Raw genomic sequence first — 27,821 nt, 5'->3', positions numbered from 1 at the left:
CCCTCTAAACTTAAATGCAAAGTGTAGTCGGTGCTACCGGTGTTACACAGTGTTCAGGCACATACTGATTATATAACCCCCACCAGCCACACAATCTGTTACATTTTTTAGACACATAGCAAGCTTGTTTGGTTCATTATTGTGTATCAGGTAGTGCTCATTTCACTCGTCCTCAATACTTATTCTGGTGTTCCAACTATACAGCGAAAGTGTATGCTCAGCACAGCAGCAGAGTAGTTCCAGATCTCTACCCAAGCACAACAGAGGTTTGGAGATTTTTCTTTCCAAATCCAGACGCTCACGTTCTACAGCAAAATTGCGAGAGAGAGAGAGAGAGAGAGAGAGAGAGAGAGAGAGAGAGAGAGAGAGAGAGAGAGAGAGATGTACACTTTACAAAAAAGTAACAGCACAAAACTTAAAATTTGTTATTATAAGAAGTGGACCACCACAGTCTGGGTAATTGAACACTGCATGAATTTCAAGTGCAGCAGTAGTGAAAGGCTGCTCATGAAATCTTACGTCACAGATCTCACTCAGTAAACGCTGCACAGACACTGAGCCAACACACGTCTTTTCTTGTTGTGTCTGGACAAGTTTATTACCTGGTGAGAAAATTTCCACACCGTGGCATCTTTAGTGACAAAAAAGTTATCTGAGTGATTGGATCTCAAGATGCAATGGGGATATATATTTGTGCGTTCACACATGCACTTAGCACTGTCCCCTTATCGGATAACTCGGGATGTGTTCTAAACTCAGGCCTTGGAGTAAAGGGTGGAAATTCTTGTCAGATTTCTCCCAATGTTCACCTGAGTGGTCAGAAAACTGTTCATTTACATGTCAATCAGTAACAGTAATACTGATTACCTGGAAAGAGCACAAATTGTGATCATTGACAGAATATCTTAATCACTGGTGACCCTAGAAGTGACCCTAGAATTGGGTCCAGACTTTCTGTGGAGGTTGCCTTTCACACATGCAAAACGCAGCAACACGCAAAATGCTATTTCACATAATTTTCATCTTCACCTGTTTCCTTCAACCTAAAGGAAACAGGGGAAGATGTAACCCCTCCATGCATGCTGTGTGCATTTCACACGTTTTCTAGCAAGTGCATGTTTTAACAGAACAGCAATGACAGAATAGAACTGGGAAGCTGGAATATGGCATTTAAAATTACAGTAGTATGGCCATACTTGGCACACGATGGGCCAAAAGAGGCTCTTTATCATCTAATAACTCGGAATAACTTTGAGTCCCTCGAAAGGACAGCTGTTCTACGCTCTTACACTATCAGTTAAATCTTTGGTAGACAAACACGATGCTTATCTCAATAATGACCATCAAAATTATATTTTAATGCTGAGATCGGCACTGGCAGTTGTACCCTAGGGAAGGACTTCTTAGAGACGGGTGCAGCTAGATGTTATCCTTGGTGGTTATCAGATCTGCTGTAGAGGATGTGAAGCTTCCCGAATTGGGTTGAGGGAGGGGAGGGAGAAGGGAAACCATCCGGCTGCCCAGGACAGCATGGAGCGTGGATGAGCATGATGCATCATACACACACAAACACAAACACAAACACACTGAGCGCTCTCACTGTAACACACTCTGTCTGAGGACATGCATCAATATTACAGCTCCTCTCTCACTGTCGGTCCAGCTCTCTGGCATACGGCGCACCCCTGGGACATGCAGGGAGTTTACTATGAAGAATGCAAATGAAACCTCTTCTTCCGCATGTCTAACACAGTAGCTTGAACCCTCTGGGGTAATGATACTCCCCAACAACCCCTTACTCCACAACCCTCTGCTACACACATTTTCCAACAACAACACTGCATCAGAGATTTGGAGACCTGATCAAACCAGTTTGCACTGGATGAAAAACGGATTCCATCAAACTGTAACAGCATCAGATAATCTCATAACAACAGTGGAAGAGCCCAAGTGCCCAAGGCAAAAACGATTTAAACAGCTGTGGCTAAGGCCCCCTCAGCCAACAATCGGGCCCTATAGGAAATTATAAGAGTCCTCTGCTCCAATTGCAGCGGATAAACTTGGACATCTTGCATGGTCAAATATTTTCTTCTAGGATTATCAAAGTTTCTATTGAATCATCTACAGTGTTGTCGATACTGACATTGATGATTGGGATCCTGCTGGTTTTGACTTTTCAAACAATCAAGTACATTAAAGGGGACATAGCATGCCCATTTTACCACAAGTTGATATGGTTCCTTGGGGTCTTAATGAAATGTCTGTAACATACTTTGGTCAAAATACCACAAGGATCATTTAAAACAGCACCCTTTTTACCCTGTATAAAACAGCCCTCCACAGAGTGACCTGTTTTGAGTGCCTGTTCCTTTAAATGCTAATGAGCCAGATCCCCCTCCCCTCTCCCCCATGATTTTAAACGATATAAATTACATATTTTATATGATATAAATTATCAAATATGCATCCCATACTTTGTATTCCCTTCTGTTGTCCTGGAGTTTTAATTTTCCCAATCACATAATTAAATGTCCCCTCTGCCCATCCACTACAAGCACACAAGCAGACAGACAGAGAGAGAAAGAGAGGTGGGGGGGGGCTATGAAGACCATCATTTACCCCCGAACCCCGACATTCAACGGGTACAACAACAAGCAGAGAAAGCAGCTCCTTTAAACCTGTGACCTTGTTTTCATAGGTCTGTTTCTATATAGAATGGCTAAAGCTTTCGATATTTAGCTCAACTATTATACCCTATTATATTCTATATACTTATATACTATATACACTATTATGTTTCCCTTGAGGCCCATTCATCAGTGGTGAGAGGATCTCACAGGTTTATACAGACCAAAGAGAACTGACTGTACATGAAATGGACTTTTATAGTGGTAATATAGTCTTGTAAGGGTGTGTGTCTATACAGCAGTCTTTTTAGCAACAGTGTCTGTTTTCAGTTGCAGCTGCATAAGGCCACTTACAGAAAAGGTGCTGCACCAAGCGTCTCTCAGAACTACCTTCTGTGCTCCTATTTTAAAATCTCTTTTCAACTTTTTAGAAGGCATTGGTTTTGTCACTGAAGTTGGTTTTTCGGTAGCCAATAAAGTAGGGCAGAACTTGTAACCCTGGTAACCAGGAAAATGGAGAATAAGTTGTAGCTGTGTCTGTCAATCCTGAGCGGCATGATGTCAGACAGAAACAATAGAATAATTGTCGGAGCAGATTGTGTTGTAAACTATAGCTGTAGTCAACACACCACAACTACACAACTTCTAGCTCTACAGCTGTCAGGACCTGTTCATAACTGGCCTTAACAGTGGATGCATTTCTCTCTGATCCTCGCTGTAAACACGTAAGTAGACAAAACATATAAGTTTGCAGAAGTACACAACATATTATAAAATCAAAATGCACAGGGCAGATAAAATGTGAGCAGTGAAACCCACAATAGTGCAAAATTGATATTGTTGTCCACACAGGCAGTGCATCTGCTCTGTGCCTGCAGCAAAGCTGCGACGTGAGGATCCTCATATGACGACTGTATTTCCTTGGATAAAAGTAGCTTTGGCACCCAGCTAAATGCCAGGACTCTACGGCATGAAACAGTGTATGTTCCGGTCCTGTAATAACAATAAAAATAATAACAGAAACTGTGGCAAAAGATCATTTGTAATGGTGATCAGATGTCAGTGTGTCCTCAGTATGTCTTCAACCTAGAGCCATTACTTATGATTATATCAACCAAGACACATGTTAAATGAGTGGAGGCTCAGATTGTGCAGCAACTGTAGCATCATCCATAGAAAATCTACGGTCAAACATCTTCCAGTTGGTGCTCATGGGAAAAAAAAGCCAGGTAAAATGAAAATGAATCAAAAACGGGATACAACTACAATATCCAAGGCACATTCCAATCAACTTTATCGATTTGAATCTTGAGTAAATCATGGTGATATGCATATTGTCAACATATTGTCATGGAAACAAAGCCCACACCCTAAACTTTTTCGATCAAGTGCTCCCCAGCGCTCTGCCAGACAAAAGTGCTGTATGGACACATAACATGTGGGCCTGAAGTTGATTGAACTGTAATTATTTGGTTCATTTTGAAAACTTAAAGAAACAAAACATGGTTTACAAACCAAACATCCTGTACAAACAGATCAGGACAAACACATGTGTGGATTAATTCATGATCTATTGGTTAGTCTATCTCTCTATCCAACCTATCTGTCTAGTCTAGGGGTCGGCAACCTCTACTATGAAAAGAGCCATTTTGCCCCCTCACACAATACAATTCATCTGGAGTCGCAACATATTTGATAAAAACAGCTTATAAAGTTTTATATATAGTTATACTCAGTGTTGTGACAGTTCGCTCTTAAAATGAACTAGTTCATGTTCATAGATAATTTTTTTAAATTTTGAACTAAGTTCACGGTTCCAAAAATGAACTAGTTCACGTTCATTTGTTCTATTCCAGTTCCTTCATGTACTGATCAGGTCCCGATAACTAATGATGAGTGTTTATTAGTTAAAGTGAGAGCAGGTCAGAGTGGAGGAGGACACAGAAACTCCAGCTCGGTGCAAACCAACTGCAGCTTCTGCTCTGATCACTGAGAAACTCTGTGTTTTCACTGTTTTCACTGTTCTTCAACAAAGTCACTTACCGGCTGCTTCACATGAACGAGCGCTGATCTCACTGCGTGTGCGCGCTCCCAGACATACACACACACACACACACATTTTCTCTCGCTTCTGGTATTTCACATGAAGGCCTGATATGATGATGATTTAAAAGATTTACGGAAACGTTCATCATATGAAAACTGATCCGTTCAGTTCATCGCATGCAATGAACGCCGTTCATTGAATGCAACACTGTACAGGGAGCCACTGCAGAGGGGCTGAAGAGCTGCATGCGGCTCCGGAGCTGCAGGTTGCCGACCCCTGGTCAAGACCAACCTCAGCAGCACTGACAGATTGACAAGAAAAAAGCGGCAGGTTTTTGTGGTCCCCTGAGAATGAGTTTGATGACCTGGCAATGTGAGGCTGAAACTGTATTCAAGCAATAACAACTAGAACCATGAGGTACCTTCACAACTGCCGTGCTTTCAATTTGTAGGGTAGACATTTTAGCATAGCTGTAAATTCAAAGTATGAAATATTCAAAGAAAAAAAACCAATTCTGTTAAACTAATCCATGTGTATTCGATACATGTTTTAACATCCAAAACTGTCTAAACCTCAAACATGTTGACAACTCAGAGAGACATCCCACCTTTTCAGAAACAATCCATCAAAAAGGAAATGGAAAGAAAATGGGATGAGAATGAATAAGTAGAGAAAGACAGGAATAGAGGAAGATAAAGAGAAAAGATGAGAGGAGGAAGAGAAGGAGACCTATTTATCAGTCTAATTATGAGAGACAGATCAGAGGCCCCAGTGCAGAGTGGGATGGTCTGAGTCAGGGAAAAGACTCTGGCCGGTCACACTGAATATTTATAGGAAGAGGAGAGAGGGATGAAAGCATTTTATTAGCAGACTAATGGTGGATGTGAGTAAACCTCTTTTCCAATATCTGGGTTGCTCTGACCTCTCTCATCTCCATGGCCTCTTTTGAATAGAACAGCTCTCAGATAAGCTGGACCACTGCAGGGCGACCTTCTCAGATTTCAATATCAGACACCACATTTTAACCCTTTGTGCACCAGGGCGGAGAGTATAGGAATATATATATAATTATGTGGAAGATAGAGACAAAGCTGTTTAAAAGCAGCTGTTGATTTCACCAGAACTGCACAAAGAGAATATTTATTTGTACCCTTAAATGCCAGTTTGTTATACACTTATTATACACAAACATGACTTCAGGCCCATACAGCCTTGACATAAATCCTACATTTGTGAAGAGTACAGTAATTCAGTATTTCTACTCAGCTTCATGATCATTTTGGAGTCTTGTAGAGGTGTTCAATTCAACAGTGTTATACTGAAAACACATCAGCCCTGTGATAGATTGGCAACCTGTCCAGGTGTACGAGGGTAATCCAGGTGGGACTGGTTCCAGTTCCATTTTTTTTATTATATTTATCAATTAAATGTATTCTCATTTAACATTGGTCGTGCTGGATGTCTATATACGATTTATGAGACATGAATAAAGGAGGAGATGATTCTGGCAAAGTGGTTAAAGCAGTCATCCAAGTATTTCCCCCTCAGAAAAGAAAACTGCCCTTAAATCAACCTGAAAACTGTCTGGTCTTGTTGGGCTGGAATGTGGCAGTTACAACCAGACCTGATGGCACGCAGCACTCAACACAACAGAGAGAGAGAGAGAGAGAGAGAGAGAGAGAGAGAGAGAGAGAGAGAGGCTTGCGGGAACTTTCCCTTTGATAGCATGTTCAGTATGTAAAAATACCACAGAGCATTCGCCGTACTGCCCTTTTTCTTTTAATCTCGCTACACAGGAATATTGCAGTAAGCGCTAAATCTGATCACCGGCCCAGATTTCGTAAAGGTCAACTCCTGGAGAGTGAAGGCAAAGAGAGGGAGAGAGGCAGAGAGAGTGGAAATATGTGATCATAATTTACTGCTCAGACAATGAAAGACAAAAAAAGATGTTATCATTAAATATAAACACACACATTTGTGTAGAAAATTGTGGTGCACAGCGCACGACAATGACTGGGATGCTCGTGCATTATATGTTAAGAAAAAACAAACAGCAATGTCTGAGAATGTAAATGCAATAGTTTGTCCACACATACAACAGGAGGGACATTTATAGATAGACACTGATAGAACCCAAGTGGTCTGACTAGATAATGCTAACTTTGCGAGACAGTTTTCCTTTTTCGATTTGTTTTTGTAATGTTGTGCTTCTAATGTTAACTTTGGCCCAGGACATCACCTGTCAGTTAAAGTGTGTTGTAATGCTTGACACACAAGCATCCAACTAATGGGATTTTTCTCTAATTCTCAGCACTGTTTGTCAATAAAACTGAAACTGAAGCACTTTTCAAACAAATCAATACAGCCAGCCTAACTTTGGCAATATCCCTCCATATTAAGCTCAAAAACAAGCAAGCTAGTCTGGTGTCATTAATGAAAACAAGTAAAGTACAGTGGACTACTTCCTTTGTCAGGAGAGTCACACAAATACATTTGCAGCACATGGTTAATAGTCCATGCAATCATATTTGGATACCAGAAACATTAGTCGATCTGTCACCCATCAGAAGAAAATGTATAAATAATCAGAGGTGGAAAATAACTAATTACATTTTTGGTAAATTGTGAGGTACTGGTCATTTCCATTTTATGCTACTTTATACTCCCACAAAACCTCAAATGGAAAAAAACGCAGGGCCCTAATCGATTCTGGTGAAGGAAGGAAGGAAGCAGTTCAAGAAGCCACTGAGAGCTAATGCATTGGATGGTAGACTACTTGCCTAGATGACACACTGCACTTCCCCTGTAACCCTAGTTCTCTCTGGCAAACACAGAGAGACTGTTGCGTTTAAGGTAATCTCAGCTCTTACCCTGTCACACCCATTGATTTAGGGCACTCCTGGCTTAAAACCCATAATGTGCATATTGATCAGGCTGACTAGCAGAGTTCTTCGTTGGGGCAGTTCTTGTCATTCGGCCTGTTTGCAGTGAGCCACAAGCCCCACCCCCTCCCGCTGGAGGTTCCCTCTCAGAACATTAACAACCTGGTTTGTCCCAAAAACTCTTCCCATTACCCAAGTAGGTTTTCAATGAAGATCGGGCTCTTTCCGTAGCTCCTCAGAGACCATAGGATTGTGCTATTGGCTTCCTGCCCGGAGCTACACTACCTTCAAGTCGACTTTACAATCTTACCACCCCTGAGAGAGGCAATGGAGGAATATATCAAGGCTGTTGGTGTACAAATTGTTTGTGAAGGCATAAAAATGTGACTTCCATGCCATGACAGTCAGTTTTCTGGGGTACTGTATATCACTGAGAGCAGGCAGGTTAAGGGTTTGTCAACTTCTACTGCACTTCATCAGGAATTTCAATGTGGTTAATGCTCCTCTGACACCTATAACCGTATCCTTTGTCCTGTTTGAATGGAATCCTAAATCAGCTGCAACTAATCAGAAACTGAAGGACCTGTTCACTTTTGCACCAGTTCAGATCCAGCCTAATCCTTCAAAACAGTCTGTGGTTGATGCCTCTGTCAATGGGGCAGGAGCTGTTCTTTCACATCATTCTGACTCAGATCATGAGATCAATCCCTGTGCTTTCTTTTCACCTGTCACCTGCAAGGAGAAACAATGAAGAGGACCGACCACAATGACCTGTCACATATTCAGTCAGCGAAAAGGTTCAACTCCACAGGGGCATGTTAGGTTTTTCAGTCAATTTGACTTCACCTTTTTGTCCAGGTTCTGTAAAGGTTAAACCAAGACAACTTAGTTCGACACCAACCCTGAACCCATACTGCCTCCATCCTGTGTTGTTGCTGCACTGACCATTTAAGCAATGGTAAAAGAGGCACACAAATACTAAGAGGACAATCAGAATTATCCCTTTGATTGTCTCTTTGTTTCACAAGCCATATGTTCTCAGGTCTTGCAGTGGGCTCACAGCTCCCATTTTGCTGCTCACCCTGGAGGAAATAACATGTACTTCTACTTACATTAAATTGTATGGCTACAGATACCGAGGAGTTTTTTTGCTGTCCTCTATACCAGAAGTAAAGTGTCACTCCATTCCCCAGCAGAAATGTTTCAACCTCTATTCGTCTCACATAGCTCAGCTTGTTCCTGACCTTCCACTCTCACAAGGAAACGCAGTAAAACCGTTGTAAACTAACAAATGTTTGTGCAATGTAACAGGTAACTTGTCAGGCTCCTCCATCTTCCCTGACTGGGATATGCTTATTCAAATTCAGTTGTATTTCAAAATGTTTTGAAATATTAGTAAATTAGAAAGTTAATCAGTTTTATGTTACAGCTGTATATGTGCTTTTATACAACCTTTACTACCTTTAATACCTACTGTTTATTGTAAACTAACAGCAGCTTTTAATAGGATACTCCACATTACTCCACAGAGTCTGGAAAATGCTGACCTGAACAGGGTGGCCCCTAATTGTAGCGTATGATCATTGTTAATTAATTGCATCCACTTTGTGTGATCATGATCCTCCACAACTCTAAATGTCCTTTCATGTCCTTAAAGGGATAGTTCACAGAAAAATGAAAATTCCCTCATAATCTACTCACCACTGTGCCGATGAAGGGGTGGGTGAAGCGTTTGTGTCTCCAAAACACTTCTGGAGTCTCAGCAGTAAACTTTGTTGCAGCAGAGTCTAATCCAATTGAAGTCAATGGTGACCTATTCTGCAGACGTAATAAAACAAGAGAAAAAACATAAAATGCTTTCATACTGCTCGTGTGGTGTCAACCTAGTGTCCGCATGTCCTCCATCTCAACACACAATTATTACATCATTACAAAGACGAATGCATCACTAGGTAATATTGCAAGGTATAGGTTGCATGTAGGATTTGGGTAAACCAGGTTAATTTAATTCCCTGTGCCCTCTGCTTCAATACCTGGTCACAGGTGGTGCTGGAAGCGATGAGGTGGGCCATTATTTTAAGCCACATTTTAATTCACTTGATCCAGTATTTGCATGTTTAAAATTATTTTTCTGTTTGAATTAAATTAGTAGTTCAATATGTCTTGCATTTGGTTTTATTGTTTTGTATGTGTGTTGCATGGTTTTAGTCGTTATTATGTTTGCTGTTTTTATTAAACTGCATGTTTGTTTGGTCAAGGATCAAAGTGATTACAAACAAGTGTGATTAACTGGACCACACACACGGCCCAGGATTGGTCAACACGGCACGGTGTGCTTTTTTAAGGACTGGATTGTGACAGGTAAAGAGGATGAAAAAGGACGACGGAGGATGAAAAGGACTGACACGAGGTCGACACAACAACTGGAGAGTTCTACACATCGCGAAGTGGTTTGCGACGATAGACGGGGTGGCAAAACGTTCCAAACAAGAGACAAGGTACCGGACGAGGACCAGTGAGTCAGACGTGACCCGGAGCCTGGAAAGACTTGGTTCAACACCTGCTAAAAGCTAAGTGAAGAAAAGTGACCAGGAAAGTGACGTGTGTGTGTGTGTGTGTGTGTGTGTGTGTGTGTGTGTGTGTGTGTGTGTGTGTGTGTGTGTGTGTGTGTGTGTGTGTGTGTGTGTGTGTGTGTGTGTGTGTGTGTGTGTGTGTGTGCCCGTGACTCAGGGTCTTCCTTCTCCCCCAGTGGCCACAGCAATTTGAGCGAGGACGAGACACGGAATATCCGGAACCTAGAGAAAACAGCGCGACGGCGACACAGGATCCCCCCTCCCGGACATAAGTAGAACACTCCCCTTCCCAAACTATTTTATTACCCCACAGAGACATTGGATTTTAGTACCACCACTGTAAGAACGATCATTTGGGTGTAGATAAAGTGAAGCTGGTTGATATCTACTGGGGTACATTTTAGTGATTTTAGCCACTTTAATACCCATTTTTTAAACCTTTTTGATGTGTCCATTAAGTTTTTATTATTTCTTTAGCGGCTTTTTTTTACTTGTTTTGGCTTAACACCTTTTGTTTTTATCCCGGATATTTTATTGGCATTAAATAAATAGTTTTAAAGGACCTCCTGTGGTGCTTCATTTCTTTAACAGTGAAAATTCACTTTTGTTGCTGGTATCACATAAAGAGAACCTCACACACTTGTGTGACAGAAGCTTTGATTTAGCAGCTACTTACAGTATTAGTTGGCAAACACACTAGCTAGCTAACCGGACAATCAGTTCACACAATATTCAATAAATATATCTGTAATATTGACTCCTGTGCCATAACTGTCTGGAAACCTTTATTGTGGAGCAGTTTATAGTCCTGCAGAGAAGAGTTATGTAGTTTCTGGTTTCCATCTCGCAAGCTTTCCGCTCTCTCAGAGGGAAGCCCTTTAGAATAGTTTGGTCTTTGTATCAAATTTCATCTTTTTTTTAACCTAACACCCACAGAACTTGTTAAATGCAAAACACAGAAATAAAGTGATTTCTGCACACTTTTGTTGCTGATATGATCAGGCATTTAAAATGATAAAAAAAAAAATGATTGGAGGATGTTTCTTGTTAACCATATTGCTTGATTGCTGGCTGGTTTGCGTAGCATGTTTGAGGCTTGTCATAAGTCAACAAAATTGAATTTATGGAGCAGGATTTCTCGTGTTTCTGTTCTGTCTTTCCAATCAGACCAAGTGACCCTTTCACCTGTCTCCAACCCTCAGGCCTCAGCTACATAATTGCTGTGGTATTACCGCAACATAAAAGATTTAGACCAGATTATTGAGAGGGAGAGGGAGAGGGAGAGATTGCAATGCAGGTTTTTAATTGAGGACATTTACTTGGCGCACCTGTATTTTCAACAATAAATCTCCCTCTAACCAATGGCGTACACCTTGCAGCGTTTCTCCCTCCCCGACTGACCTCAATTTGTGGACTTCATAAAAAGGTGGACAGATATCTGGCCCTGTGGTCCGGGAGGCAATTACTAATGTTACCACTTCTCCTTGGGGAGGGGAGATACGATGCCTCAGCCAGCACTCCTGTTTGGAGACGGGCCAGTTATTTCCTGTGGAATCAGGCAGCATTAACCTCCTGGATGTAGATCCATTTGGTTGTAAATTAGCAACTAATTAGAAGGCACTCATCATCTTCCGGAGACACTGCAGATGAAAAACACATCAACAAATGACAGAGAAGAAAAAGAGGCACAGTGGATGTGCAGTTTGTTTTTTTATTGTTGGTATCAATTGCAGTGTTTTGAATGTATTACTTTCTGTTCTTTTTCTTTGATAATTGACAGGTATCACATTGAGTCATTAATTTGGACATAAATAAAATATCTTTAATAAATAATACAAATTACTTTATAGTACAGCTGATACAAAGTTGAATGGGAGACAAATAAAGATCTATGTTCATTGAAAACAGTATTTACATTTTTATTTAGAGGCATGTACATGTATGACAGATGTGTTACATTAGAAATAGACGTACAACTCACACCCTCTCAGCCTGTTGAGATGCAGTGGATATCTGCTGTGAGGGTTGCCCTGCTGTGTATATGTGAGTGTGTGTGTGCGTGTGTGTGTGTGTGCGTGTGTGTTTGTGTGTAGGGGGACACTTAATTCACTCATTATCTACTCACCACTATGCTGATGGAGGGGTGGGTGAATTGTCCAGTTTTAGGGGTAAACAGCGTTGCAGCCAAGTCCAATACAATTGAAGTAAATGGTGACCGATTCCTCAAACCTACAAAAACAACTGGATTTTAAAGACCATAATTTTGCCCAGATGATGCAGACACCCGGTGGGCCAATCAAGATGCATCATCTCTTTAAGTGTCTCCAAATCGGACTGGTGGCATAGCCTTTCTGGCCTTTCAAAGTTTGAAATTTTGACCTTTAATTAAGAGACTCCCTGCCAAGCCAATCAGTGGATTGTCTGAAACGTCAGAGCACAGCGGTGAGCTATACCGTCAGTCGTGGTTTTGTCAAAATCTAAGCAGCATCCTCAGATCATTTGTGTTAAAATGTTTGACATTTAATCAGAGCGCCCTCATTAGGTCAATCAGTGTAGTTTTTAAGTAGCTGAATGCAGTTTTATGCCAACCTCATGCACAGTCTTTCCAAACTTCCACTAAACCTTTCTTTTTTTACATCATATACAAGAGAAAGGCAAAGACACATTTTCTCTCAGGCTACTAAGTTTTACTTTGAAATGAAAAAAAGAAAACAAATATATCCCGGTGCCATGCACGTAGAAGACACATTCCAACAACTATTGCATGTATTGCCAAATGTTAGTGAAACAGTGAAGGTAGCAGCTCTGGAGTCAGAAAGAACTGCAGAGTGAGCTAAGAAGCTGACACCTCATTCAGAAGTGGTAAAGGAGCTTGGTTACTGCTGTGGAGCCGCTTGAACCAGACAAATTGTTCCAAAGTGTCAGTTTGACTTGAAGAAATGTGGCAGAGTAAATAAATCATATCTAACAAGACAGGGAAATCATCACCAACACTACCATCTTACATCAGATAACAAAGAGAAACAGGTCCAGCCATCTCATCAGATAGTGTGACATATCAGCTATAACGTTAAAACCTCCTGTTAGATATTGTGTAGGTCTGCCTCCACCACCAAAACTGTTCTGACCCGTCAAGACTCCAAGACCTCTGACGATGTGCTGCGGTATCAGGCACCAAGATTTTGGCAGTGGAGTCATACAGCTTCTATATGTGCAGTGCTTTTTTATCACATCTTTCATACACTGCCGGTAAAGCCATCAAATTTGGAGGATCAGTGTCTGCAGACCGGAGGAACAGGGGATTGAACCCACTCGGCCTTCTCGGCCACCGCCTTCCCAATATAGTGTATACATTCATGTCACTAGGAGGATGAAGTGTGTGTGTGTGTGTGTGTGTGTGTGTGTGTGTGTGTGTGTGTGTGTGTGTGTGTGTCTGAGCTGCCCTGCACAATTTGCGGTAACTTGGCCCTATCATATCTATAGATCCCTCACATGTGGCGCTCTCTGAGGTTTCTACGTTATTTTTCCCCTGTTAAAAAGTTTAACAAGTTAAGTTTTTCTTGTTGAGGGTTAAGGGCAGAGGATGTCACACCTTGTTAAATCCCTGTGAGACAAGATCGTCTTATAGTTCGATTTGTGAATATGGGCTATACAAATAAAATTTGATTGATTGATATTGTTAGAAATTAAATGGAATGTACAAGAGACAAGACATTCTCAGGAGGGGCTGTTTGTGAGATCACAAATGTCAGGGTGAGGACTGGACTTTCTCCAGAGATTCTCTGGCCAAGCCCCAAGTAAGAACTGTGGAGAATGAGCCCATGTGATAACACACGGATTCAAAGCGAGCAAGTCAGTGTGTTGATGACATTTCTCACACGCAACAGACGCAAAACTGAAATAAATCCCTCAAAAGAATACAAATATCTTAGGATGAAAAAGCAGTGCTAAACACAAACAAGACACTGACAAAGATGTCAAGAGAGCTTTTTGTGATAAGGGCAGACATCTGTGTTGATGTGCTGTAAACAAAAACATGTGATCTCCGCATTGGATTTAATACGTTACACCCTGCCTCTACAATGAGAGAGCCTCTCTCTCTCTCTCTCTCTCTCTCTCTCTCTCTCTCTCTCTCTCTCTCTCTGTTATCTGAGGAGTCTTGATCGGCCTGTCAAGGCTCGCTGATCGAGGCAGCCAATTGCAGTTGCCCCCGATGTAAATAACCTCCCCATTATGCTGTGTGTATGGGAGGGGGGGTACATGGAGAGGAGGGTGTGGGGGTATGAGAAGGGGTAGAAGATGTCTCCTATAGTAGGACTAGGACAGGGAGGATGGAGATGGGCGAGAGAGATTAGCGGGGACAGTGGAAGAGTGAGCGAGAAATAATGCAGAATGATAGAAAGAAGCAATCTAAAACAGACAAGGAGGGTGACAGGTGTGTGTGTGCGCCCACGCGTGCTGATTCTATTGTTACCAGCTACGTCAGTGACGTACCAAAGTTACGGAAGTCACTGGCCAGAAATCCATTCCACAGAACATCTTGTGTTAAGTCTGCACTCTTTCTCAAAATGAAGCTGCAAATCTCGCAGTATCTGTCAAGCTAACCTCATACTGCACTTGACGCAGGCTTCTAGCGCATTATATTTTTTTCTTCATTATTGGGATGCTTATTTTATTTTGCAGTTGATCAGTTTTAGTTGATCATGAGAGATGAAAATCATACTCCCAGATAAGTGGTTGCAGATATTCCAGATGTAAGGGTTAGTCCGAAATGTATATAAATTAATGTAAATTAACTGTAAGGGCAATGTTTGTAATTAGTTATCTATGTTGCATTCATGACTGATAAAAATCAACCAGGGAGAGAATGTGGAATTCTGCGTTCTAATTTCCAAAGGTCTCCATTTCTGTCCGTCCACAAGCAAACATAGTTTTTTAAATGGGGCAGCAGCGTCCCAAAGGTCTCAGGTTTAGGAGCTAAAAAACTCAGGAGTTGTGTGGACTGATAAATGTGTGGACAAATAATTGTGTGGACGTAGCCTCAGCCTTATAAGTGGCCAGTACATATTTACTATCCATGCTAGCCCTGTGCTGCACTTTACAGCAAACAAACCCTATAACCTCATTATACATATAAGGTATTCACTGAATACTGTATTATACTGATCAGTTATTATCAGAGGACTCACAATAATACTAATTCCTGGCAGTTAGTGCCTGTTTACAGGATGTGAAGTCCACGTTCGCCCGTGACACAAATTGACGGAAACGTACTCCTGGTAGCGCAGTGGGGGGGCTGTGGAGGGGGGAGTGCCGCTGGGGAGTCGCGGAGCTTCATTCACGAGGCTGTGATTGGACGAGCCCTCTAACGTGATGACGTTAACGACTGATGTGGCATCTTCAGGAATGGACGTAATGACCTTTTCACTTTTGAAAAAGCGGTTATAATTTTTTTTAAATTGTACTTTACATTTACATGTGAAAGCCCCCATAGACCTAGGAGCAGGGGGGTCAACTGTCAAGCTTCTCAGGCTTGTAAAACTGCCTGAAACTGGAACCCCACGTCAATTCCCTGCAGTTTTCTGTGCTGCCTGCAGATTCCTGTGAACAGTCGTTAACCTAAACTTCCACAGAAATTTACAGGGGCATTAACTGACACAAATTCTTCTTTTCATGCAGTGTGAACTCCACAGTTTCTCCGTATTTCTTCCGGAGGAGGTGCATGTGTGAATGCAAATGTCCGTTGTGAGACGCTCTGCAGTCTCTGCAGTCTTTATTTGCCTGGCCTCGTAGTATAATGTCTGTAGAAATCCAGGAGAATCCGTGAAATGTGTGAACACAGCGGGGGATCCCCAGCAGGATTCATCACAAGTGAGTGGGGGGTGGGATTGATGATGCTTCTAACACGCGACATACACAAAAATGAAAAGAAAAAAAAAATATCTCCAGGTGAAAAAGCAGTGACACACACATGGACGGGACCGACGAAGATGTCAAGAGAGTTGGAGGTGATAAGAGGGTCTGTGTGCGCAGCAGTTAATACGTCACTTCCTGCCTCTGTCTGCTGCACCTGGCTGCTTCACCTCTCGCCTGAATAATGCAGAGGATTCGTTGCTGTTGTGAACTCGTCTGTGCAGAGAACCTCCTGCTAGGTTGCGAATGTGCAAAAGGCAAACTTTGGGTAAACTAGCCAATTCTCCAGATTTTACTTGCAGGTCATGTCTGAAAACGGCTATAGAGAACCCGAAACACAATGGTTTGACGCCCTTCTTGCCTTTTGTTAGAGGGCTTCATTTCTATAATCATGGCCAGTGTGTGAAATAAAGGCTGTGAAACAAGGCTGGAGCTTAGTGATAATGGTACTGATAGTGTCACTCATGCTTCACCTCTCTCTCACTGTCTCTCTTGGCTTATAATCTGTTTTCCCCTGTAACCTCTTCTCTATTTCAAAGCAAAAGGGGGAAAAAATGCCTTCAGTGGTCAGATCTATCTGATCCTATGTCTCCGTTGGCTTTAATGTAAGCAGATTGCCAATCATCAAGGATGAATCCAATCAAGCGAAGGGGGAGGGGCAACAATCTAGGGCACTTTTCCATTGACTGCTGCAGGCCAGGAGATTAGAGGACAGAAGCAGGGATAGGAGGGGGGGGTAATAGAGGTGCCGCAACTACGATGAAGAAGAAGCCTTTCATTCGGCGATGCAACACTAAATCACACATGCATTCATCACCTTCACCTCCATTTGTCTCCCCCTCCAACACAACTCCTCTTGGATAAAGAGATGCAAATTTCCCTCCTCCTTCTCTATTCACTTCTTTTTTTATTATTATTTCTACCATATGGACGCCAGCAAGGATGGGAGGGGGCATAGTGTTTCTACAAATCAGCATGACTACTGGTTGATTTATCCTCAAACTTTCCTCCCTCCCTTCTCTTTCTTCCATCTCCTCATCCCTCTACCACCAACGCCCAGTGACGGCTCTCCTTCCTCTCTTCTCTCTCCTATTTCCAAAGCTTAACTTCATTGTCTCAAGCTCCACTCCGCTTTCATCTTAAGACAAAGATTTATGTAAATCTTTGGGCCCGGCGTTAATGCGGAGCGCCGTGTGAGAAATAGCATCCCTAAATCGTGGCATTGTTGTTGAAAATGACAAGGCAGGCCCGTTAATCCTACAATGCGATCATCCAAATGTGTCATAATGCTGTGTGTAGGCAGGCAAATCTGAATATCAAAAAGACGGCACGCACCTCTTATAAGGCGCCTTCAATACTTCCACAGCTAACACTCTACGTCCCTCCATCTCCCTATTTCTCTCCGTCTCTTTTTAAAGAACTCACAGGAATCAAACACAAAGTGTCACAATCTGAAGTTTGTTGCAGAGCAAAAAAAAAAATCCCCATCATATTTGGCTTTTCTTTATTATTTAGCCTGTTTTCTCCTGCATATGAAAGATAATTACAAACTACAACTGTGTAATTGTCTAAGTGGCTGCGATTATGAGTTGAAATAAATCAGCGCTTTCTGCTTTGTCACAAAGATGTATTTATTTCAGAAACAGCAATAGGAGGCTTTGTAGAGGAACAGTATGCAGATACAAAGACAAACAAAGAGCTGTATCAACACGTTGAGTTAAGTCGCCACATGCATGGAGATTTTAGCTAAGTGTCACTCACCTCTTATTCCTTTATTAGGAATCAGTACAAGAGGCAGAGCTGCTCCGTCCTCTTGATCACATGCGGCGCAGCACTCTGGGATCAAAATGAACCCAGCACAAGTCTGATGAGAATCCATTTTCCAGTGGTAAATTTACAGTGGAAGTGAAGCAGTGACCGAGGAGGTCATATGGGTGTTTTTGGAAAGAGCCATGAAACAGGCATGCCAATCCATTTGACTTGGACAAGGCTGCTGAATGATAATGTTAATAATTAGCAGCCATGTCGAAGGACGCATTTCTGATTGGCCGTGAAACCTGCGATGATTAAACGCCCAGCCTCTGCCCCTCTATCCCTTTCCTCCTGGCTTTACCTCCTGACATGTGACACCTACTCGTCTGACCCCTTCTCTCTTTCTCATCCAAACTGACTCCAACCCCCTCCCTCTGTCATTCCTCTGTCATCCAGTCAGGGAGGAGCCCTGCAGGGGGATTTTGTCAGGGAGAATAGCGGCGTTGATCTTGAAGGCTTAAGACCCTACTGTACCTGTCAACAGTGTGGCTTTGGTGCTGACGACCAGCGGCTTAAGTCATTTGAAGTTGCTTTTTTTAATGAGGAGGGGAGGAGGTGCAGCGAATGCTGACAGCCAGTCAGGGTCTTGAAATAATTCCATACCTCTGAATAACCAGAGGTGTCTGTCTGACTTAATCCCCCCCTCTCTCTCTCTCACACACACACACAGACACTTTAAGGTAGAGGAAATAAAAGCAGATTGCAGGGCTAATAATGAGGAAGTGGTGGCAGAGAGGGGAAAATCCTTGTCTTGTCATTATGTGAACTGACTCTATGAATCAAGTCATGTATTTCTTATTTGAAAAATGTTATTCAATCATTACGTATGGTCACCTTTTATGATATCGGCATTCCTGGGATCCAAATGGATCCAATTACCTGCTACTATTTCTTATACTTTTATAAATTTAATATATTAAAACAAATAATTTGGTCAGAAAACAGTATAAATGGACAGTGGTAGATGATTCGTCTGATCAACAGTCCAAAGATATTCAGTCGATTATTGTAAGATGAAGAAAGCATTTTCATATTTGGAACTGAAGCTGTGGCCAAGTTTAAAATGTGACAAAAATTATGAATCAATTATTGGAATAGTTGAGTTACCAATTGATCAACTAATAATTTCAGCTCTAACATTAATGTCATTGCTTTCTAACTTGTTTCAGTCAGGGAATTGTTCGGGATGTTGTTTTACCTGCGATGCAGACAAATGTGATTTTTAATCTCTCTGTTAAGCGAGGCTTCACTCCTTGCTTTCTCTCCCTCTCTTATTCGGTCTCATTACTTTGCTCTCACTCTCTTTCTCTTGGCTGGGATAATCCCCCCTGTAGGGGACTTCAAAGTGCAGGCCAACCAGGGAAAAGCCTTAATTACCCATTTGCCTTGAAACTCAAGCCAAATCACAACTCGCCCCGGTCTGTCCGACTCCGTACTCCTGCCTCCCACAGACTAATTGTTGGTCTGGATTTCTTCTTTTTTTTCTTTTTCCTCCTCCACAGTGAAAGTGGAAGGATGAAATTAAATCAGAATCAGAGGGAAAATCTGAAATGTGAAGCAGGTGATAAAAGTGTTAGTGACCTTATTTTAGGAAGCTGATTTACCTCCATGTGCTGTTTTTCTTCAGACAGTGAAATTCAATGATATCAAAAATTGTTCTCTCCAGGAAAGTGCCGTCATCAAGATAGATGTTTAGTATTTTCATTTTTTATTTTTGTAAATACTATCATTAATAGTTATAGGAGTGCAGAGCTTTGTAAGATAAATTAAAATTTACCTAAATTCACTCACACTTCTCCGATCCCTTCACTGGTTACCAGTGGCTGCCCGTATCCGTTTCAAAACATTAGTACTTGCGTACCATGCTGCGAACAGATCAGGTCCATTCTACATCCAGGACATGGTCAAACCTTACTCCCCAGCCAGTCCACTCTGCTCTGCTTCTGCCAATCGGCTTGTTGCTCCCTCACTGCGAGCTAAACACTCAACAAAATCACGACTGTTTGCTGTCCTGGCTCCTAAATGGTGGAATGAGCTCCCCAATGACATCAGGACAGCAGAAAGTCTACACATCTTCCACCGCAGACTAAAGACACATCTCTTCCGACTAAACCTTGAATAAAAGTTTAAACTAACAATTTAGTAGCACTTAAATGGCACTTACTTATAGAACTTTGTAGTTTGGCTTTCTTGAAGAAATAGTACTTTCTTGATTCTTGTTGTTCTGGGTTTGTACCCTCATGGTTGAATGCACTTATTGTAAGTCGCTTTGGATAAAAGCGTCAGCTAAATGAAATGTAATGTAATGTTAAATTAAATACCACATTAGCTGACAAAAGGTTTCTTTTATTCTTCTAAGAATCCGATTTAATTGTCATAATTTGTCCTTTATTCATTTTGATCTTCGAAAAGCATTAAGCCCCATAGATTGACGGCAAGGTTTAACATTTTAGTAACAGTGCCACCTCTGAAGTGGTGCACAGATTCTGACGAGGGACGTCAGTCAGAACAGGAGAAAAGACAGGTGCTGTGGTTGATTAGTGTGATCATAATGATTTAAATTAGCTCTTAAATATTTGACTCAGACCGATCTTTCTGCTACTTCTCTTCAAGAAATGGCAACGCTCTAGGAGATCAACATTTGGCTAAATTCCGGACCTGGTCACACAACTTGTCTTCTACTCTTTCCCTTTTTGCTCGTGATGATGTGCCCACTGACCCAGTCAAGGAATCACCACTATGTGGGTATTGCATCTTGCGTACGTGTCGCGATGATTTCTGAGGACGTGTACAAACCTACTCACCAAACGGACAAAGGATTCGCGAAGCAGCCATCTTGTGTACATGTTTCCAACCATTCATGTATTATGTTTGGGGTGTTGTGTACATATTTATTCAGTTTTTAGAAACCTTGGGTCATCAATGAACTGAATTGAACTTTATCTCTCTCCTTTGCTACTTTTAAAGTTGATGAGAGGAGCTCATGTGTTTGGTCAACAGACCCCAGCCACTGGATCTGTAATAATGTGCTCACCAGTGTTTTGAGTGTTGTGTCACCACGACTGTTGCCCGTGCTCAGTTGTGTTTGCATCTGTGTTCTACATCAGGACACCAGAACACAATGTGTTGATGTGCTGAGGTTTATTACTTCATGGTCTGACCAAGGACCTGTTTTAAATGTTTTCACTGAAGACTTCAGTATTAATTGTAGATGCTCTGAAGGAATTCAATTATATCTGTAGTACCTGTAAAAAGTATCATGCAATGTGTAGTTTAAGATGGAGCATGGCCATGTAGGAGGCTTCAATGGAAACGCTGCTCCTTCAATCTGAATAGTGTGATGTCACGTGTTGCCAAACTGCATTGTGGTTCCATTGCTTCGCTCTATTTGTGTTGTACAGGCATCAGCCAAACAAATCACATTCATGTCCTGTCTGACATCAGAAGTCAAAATGGGGGAGAGACTGATTATTGATTTTTGCAGTGGGAAATCGCCCTGTTGTCAGATATTATTTACTCACCGGGACACAAACCAGAGAAACTAAGCCTGGGCAGAGGAGGCAGAGACAGATGAAGCAAACTAGCCTCGTTACAAAGTCGGCCAAGAAAGACAATGCTCTGGTAACTTTTTTCAAAATGATTGAGGATTGTCATTATAATGATTGCGCCAGCACCAAGCATCATGGACGCCAACTGTCAAGTTTTACAGCATCGCGTATGTGTGAGTGCTCCCTAACAGGATAACAGTAAATGATGATGTGTTGAACTTTACAGTAGGCCTACAGGATATACACTGATTCAGACATTACGAAAAACCGATGGTAGCACTGATTGTTTCATACTCTTATTCATACACACATATTTCTTAAAGTGTCCTGTTAATGACTACACTTGGAAGTGGTAGAAAAAAACTGTAGAATGCTTTTTATTTGTATTATTGTTGAGTATTAAAATGAGTAAATCTACAATAAGTTGTGATGGTAAAAGTCTGCTGTCATAAGAAATACATGAAATGCCCTTTACTGGATTATTTCATGGTTTTAATCTAATCACCAAGAATTTCTCGTTTCTACTGGCTGATGTTCATATGATGGCAGGTCTTGTGTTGGCGTTCAGCAGCAGTAAATGTGCCTGTAGATGGTAAAACCTTAGTGCATGAAATACATTTTTTGATTCATGTTGTAAATGTGTCTTTCTTTTTGAGAGATCAGCTCATAGAACAAAATGAGACAAACAAGCAGAGGGTGGAGAATTGTAACAGCTTGTATTTGTGCTCTGTTCTCATGCTGAGAAATATCAACTGGGGAGGCATGTGCCTGAAAACTGACATGGAGGTCACAAAGGTCAAACAGAAGAATCACCCCCACACACACACACACACACACACACACACACCCACCCCCCAAACACAGGAATTCACTGCCAGTGCCAGTTAGAAATCACAATCAAATAAAAAGAAAAAAAAAAGCAATTCAAACAAAATTTAAACAGTGTAGTCATAGAAAACTATGTACAACCAATGTAAACAAAACATCAACTTGTGTTTTTGTCACTAAAAGGCTGTCAAACAACCGTTTTAACCCCACTCTGTACAATGTGATTCATTACAACAGTACAAATGAATTAGGTTGTGTTTATCCTGCCCAATGAAAGGAAAAAAGATCATGGCAGCCTGTAAGTTGTATCTTGTCACTGGAATGAAGTCACCCTCCCCTTGCACCCAGTGTAAGAGCAAGACGTCCCCAGGTACTCAGAGTACCCTATTCACAAAGGATGCATGAAGCCTACAAGTTAAAAAAGATAAGCTCCTCAGTAAAGACAGCAAGTGCCTACACATGTATTTCAAACTGTCCATGAAGAATATTCCATACCAGAAGCAGGAAAATAGATACAAGTCAGGATTTTCAGTGTGATTTTCCTGAAAAGCAGAACCAATGCTCCATTGTTTCTAAGGGAGGAACCCGACATCCTCCAAACCAACCACCCACCCGCACCCAAACTCCCCTACCAAATCCAAGTGTGTTACAGCTCTGTCATTTTTTATTTCATTTATTTTTTATTTCATTACACCCAAGGCAGAATAAAAGTTACTAAAACTGAAGACTTATACAGTTACAGTGACAAAAACAGTTTAAGAGACCCACAATTTAAATTGGACTGCAAAATAAAAAATTCAAAACAATCTTTTTTCTATTTTTGTAAAATGCCCAGGCATTCTCCAATATTACAAATACTGGTATACTTTGACAGTAAACAAGAAAAATGTAATATATATTCATATATATTTATATATATATACTAAAACCCCGTCACCAAAATTAAAGAAAGGGAAAAAAAAAAATTATATATATAAACAATACACACGTCGCCAGTATGGCATTCAGAGGAACTTTAGAAGCAAACCTAGAAAAAAAATACTTGTTTGTTCAAAATACACATACACACAAATATTATTTTACCCTTGTACTTGTTTCAATACTGTAAACTTATTTTAAGACACAGTTCACTAAAATCTTTTTTAGCTTCTGTAGTTCCTGATTTCTGTCCAGGTCTTCCTTGACTTTTTGTGTGGCTTTTGTTCACTCCTGGGATTTTCTGTTGAGGGACAAACATGTTCTTATGAGTGAGGAATTTGATATATATCTATATATATATATATATATATATATATGTTTGTGTCTTTATATGTACATATGAATACATATATACACACAGACACATAAGTAGTGTGCTGGGCACTCCTAACCTAAACTCAGCATCGTTTCATATGTCTTGATTTAAATAATTAGCTGAAATGTCAAATTACACATCAATAAAAAAAATTATCTCATTCAATTTGATGCTTCATAAATCTGTTGCATTTGTCTTTGACAATAAATAAGAAGATTGTTATTCAAGGCACACTCATGTCAAACTGAATGGCAGTACAAAAACTGTCCTGGATTCATCATTATTATCATAATTTCTTTTTTTTTTGTGCCAGCATTGGGAAAGCCATGCCTAACAACCCTGGGCAGTTCAATGTCAGGAGATCCCAAGCTCTAGACCCTTTTAGTAACTTTTTCTGACCATCTTTCTGTGTGTGTCTGACTGAAAAAAAAAAAGTGCAGGTCTGTTGTTCAGAGCTCTGTAATTTGTATATTGACAACAATAAATTAGATCTGATTTAAAAATAAAAAAGTGCCAGTATGAAATAAAACTGGGGTTATGATATCTAAAATTACAAAGAGAGCATGGAGCGAGCTGGTGCTGCTTGTTTAGTCCTACTATTTCAGCAAACATACACATTTCCCTCTTCTACACAAAATTGTCCCACAAAAATGTAGCTTTAAAGAATTTTTATTCCTGCAGAGTGACTTCATTAATCAGATTAACCACTGTAACAATACAAGTCAAAATTTACTGCTCATGTCTTTGTAAATGTTTTTGCACAAAATTTTTATATAAATTTGAAAAATAAAATGTGAGACATACATTTTCTGCAGAAATCCAGTTAAAGTGTTGACATCTGCCATAGTATGCACATACATTTAGCCCTCACCTAACTAAATCATGTTATAATGACCCCTCTTTGAAATAGTATATAGCTTGAAAACTAAGCAGGTAGGGCAGGGCAAGAGGACATAACTGTCTCAAAAGATTTCAACATATGATGAAATGTAAATGCCTCTGAAACATAGGAGTGGGATAAATAAATAAAAGTAGTATAGCTCACCCTGAGATGTCCCTGTGCTCGCTCTCATGTCTGGTTCTTCCATCTCTCTATGTATTATGCATGGCTTCGTGGTCAGTTTACTCCTAATAAATAATATAGCCTAGATCATATGGCTTCATGCAAAGTATAATACATTGATGTATGAATGTAGGTTAGTTGGTAATAAGTGGAAGGGGTGTGGCAAGGAGAAGAAATTAGGGATGGTTGTAGCTTTGTCAGGATTTGGTACTATGTACCAGTCAGCAGCTGCCTTATCTAGAATCTGTTTCTTCTGGCTGGTTATGGTGTTCTCAGGAAGAAACCACTTTGATTTTACATTTACTGTCAAATATGACACTCAGTGCTACATTTCCAATTATATTGACATGTTTAAGAATCAGTTCATGCTACAATGCCAAGGATTGTTGTCCGCATATCATCGTCACACAAAACAAACTAATTCTAGCAATCTCAGTTAACGCCACTGCCAAATTGAAGATTGAATTCAGCTTCTCTTCGAGAAATCACATTTTTAGCTTAATATTCAATTTTCCTACATGTGGCGGCCAAAAAGGTTTAATTAAAATTGACTTTAAAAAAAAGAAAAACTCTAAGGATATAATGTGGGTTACTAAAAAAAAGAGTAACTTAAAGTCAAAGTATTACAAATAGAAAAAGCCTAAATAAAAAATTTACCTGCACATGCCAAAATACAAAATCCAATAAATACAGAAATTATTGCACAGTTAAAGGCTCCACATATGTTAAAACTCAAGTGACTGATTGTTTTAAAAGGAACTCCAAATGAGGCAGTTTAAACAGCTTCAATTGGTGTCAAGATCTCTGTTTTCTTTTTTTCTTAGTTGGCAGTTTCTTAGGCAAAACCCAAAATTAACCCAAAATGAATATCTCAGAAAAAGAGTATCCAGCTCCCCATTTAGTTTTTTTTTTTTTTTTTTTTAAGTCAAAGTGTGGCACAGATTATGGAAATAAAGAACCTGTTTTAGGTTCTCTCTGCTTGTTCAATTTTGACCTCATTTGTCATCAAATGTTCTCCATGCCACTTTTTCATGTGTTTTTCCAGAGTGCTGTACACGCTGAAGGGCATTTGGCAAATGTCACAGCGGTAGACGTCCTTACCAAGCTGGCCATGTGTCTTCATGTGGCGCGTGAGCTTGGAGCTCTGGGCGCAGGCATAGTTGCACAGCTCACACTTGTAGGGCCTTTCACCTGTGTGACTGCGCCGATGCACCGTCAGGTTGCTACAGTTCTTGAACACCTTTCCACAGTATTCGCAGGTGTCAGACCTCCTGCTGTCCTTGGAGCCAGGTCGACCTGGTCCAGGACCTCCACCCAGATGTGGTGTGCTGCCCCCACTGGCGGTGCCGCTGCGGCCGGAAAGGCCACCATCCAGCAGGTCACCCGGAGGTGTTGAGAACCGCAGGCTGCCATTGTCTGATGAGTGCTCAGAGGAGGTGGCAAAGGGAGATTGTCTGGAGTCGGTGAAACCTAGGAAAGGGTCTTTGATGAAGTGTCGTGAGGCAGCGTAGCCCACCAACCACTGGGAGTAGACGTTCTCTGAGGGAATGTGGGGTGCTGGAGGAAGGTCCAAGTCCTTCTCAATCTTGATCCTCTTATTTGAAGAGTTGGACAGGCTGGGGCTAGTGATGGGTGTGGGCTTACGGGGGAACAGGCCTGAGAAAGAGTCACCAGAGCCACAGTTCCGGCCATTAATGGTGGTCCTCTCTTCCTGCTGGTGGTGGTTTATTTCGCCAACCACTGAGTCTTCATCCCCAGTGTCCCGCAGCCCATCTGAGCCCCTCTTAGAGAAGGGCATCCTTTTACGATTGTCAACTATTAAATTATTGTACTGCTGTATTGAGTTGAGGCCCCCACCCTCCATCATCTTCTCAAGAGCGAGTGATGACTTCTCCTCTGATAATGGTTTAGAACCATTCTCCCTGTTGCGGTAGAACTCAGACTCCATGCTGAAGTTGGATTCTGGTCGACTCTCATTCTCAAGTTCCTCTTCTTCTTCTTCCTCTTCTTCCTCCTCGTTGCCTTCCCCCTGGAAGTCCCCGTCACGATTCTTCATGCCCTCACCTGTGACATCACTGGTACCTGGCTCTGGAGAGCTCGTGGTAGACAGTCCATCATCTGAGCGCCCGGTCAGGGATCCAGCCTTGTGCATGTGTGTCTTCATGTGGCGCTTCAGTTTGCTTGCCTGAGAGCAGGCGTGGTCACACAGCTGGCACTTGTAAGGTTTTTCTCCGGTATGGCTGCGCCGATGCACCACCAAGTTGCTCTGAAATTTGAAGGTCTTACCACAGAACTCACAGGACTTGACCTTGTTCTGTGTCTGGGGAGGGGTGGTGCTATTTGGGGGCATTGGTGGTAAGGGGGGTGTGCTAAGAAAGGGAGATTTTGGTCCGGACTGAAAGGGGTTGGGGTTTAGTAGTCGGTGCATAGGGTTGGCCCTGCTGGGTGATAATGGTGGTGTGGTAATGTTGTTGTTCCCTGCCAACTCACGTAATCGTCTGGAGAAGTCCATAGACTGGGACTCCATGGCCATAGGTGTTAGCCGCATCACCCTCTCAAAGGCACTAGGGTGCTGGGAGATGAGGCCCATTTCCTCTGCACTAAGGCGTTCCAGCCGGTGGGGGTCCAGGAGATGGCGGGGAGGGGGGCTGACAAACGGAGGTGTGTTGGGAAGGCGGTTCTCCACAAAACCTGGGGGAGGCTCCCGTAGCAGGGGACCTGTCATCCTTAGGAGATGGAAAGGATTGTTGTCCCCAAGAAAGTTGGTGAGGGGGGACTGTGGGATGGAGTCGTTGCCCATGGGCGGGGGCATAGTGATGCGTGGAGTGAGGGCTGTGCTGGAGGGGTTGGACTCCAGGTAAATGCGAATGCCATGGATGTTCTGGGCATGCTGCAGCAGGAACCAGGCGCTGGGGAAGGGCTGTTTGCATGTGGTACATATATAGCTGGAAGGCTCATCCCTGCCACCTGCAACACAGAAAGAGAAAATACATGAAATATTTCAACAGAGACCTACTCATTTATTTGATGCGATTAAAACATGAGTGAGAGATGGACAAGCTTTCTGAAGTAACACATATTTTCAGTCACAAAATGAAACATTTATTCCTTTTTTAAAATACCTTATTAGTAAACTTGACACCATTCATTATTAAAATTGTCAGGAACTATAGCTTTTCTACAACAGCTTATTTCCAGTGTCTAAACCTTTGGCTGAAAGTCAGTGACATCGGA

The 27,821-nt window shown here is 41.6% G+C and overlaps 1 protein-coding gene across 2 annotated transcripts in view; it reads right to left on the bottom strand.

The window, feature by feature from the left end:
- Positions 1-22,887: 22,887 nt before the first annotated feature.
- The window catches only part of bcl11ba (BAF chromatin remodeling complex subunit BCL11B a), a 42,325-nt gene continuing 37,391 nt past the window's right edge, over positions 22,888-27,821 (bottom strand). Inside the window, exons 3-4 of one of the 2 annotated variants that reach the window (XM_035169038.2) lie at positions 25,689-27,554; positions 22,888-23,449 (exon numbers count right to left, since the gene is read on the bottom strand). In XM_035169038.2, the coding sequence (XP_035024929.1) occupies positions 23,373-23,449; positions 25,689-27,554 (1,943 nt within the window). In that variant the 3' untranslated portion in view covers positions 22,888-23,372. Of the gene's footprint in view, positions 27,555-27,821 lie in introns of both variants that reach the window. The other variant, XM_035169037.2, reaches the window with a different exon arrangement.

Source organism: Hippoglossus stenolepis, chromosome 10 (assembly GCF_022539355.2).
Source record: "Hippoglossus stenolepis isolate QCI-W04-F060 chromosome 10, HSTE1.2, whole genome shotgun sequence".
NCBI lineage: Eukaryota > Metazoa > Chordata > Actinopteri > Pleuronectiformes > Pleuronectidae > Hippoglossus > Hippoglossus stenolepis.
The sequence above is the reverse complement of the archived record's forward strand: the minus strand, read 5'-3'. Positions and strand labels throughout refer to the sequence as shown.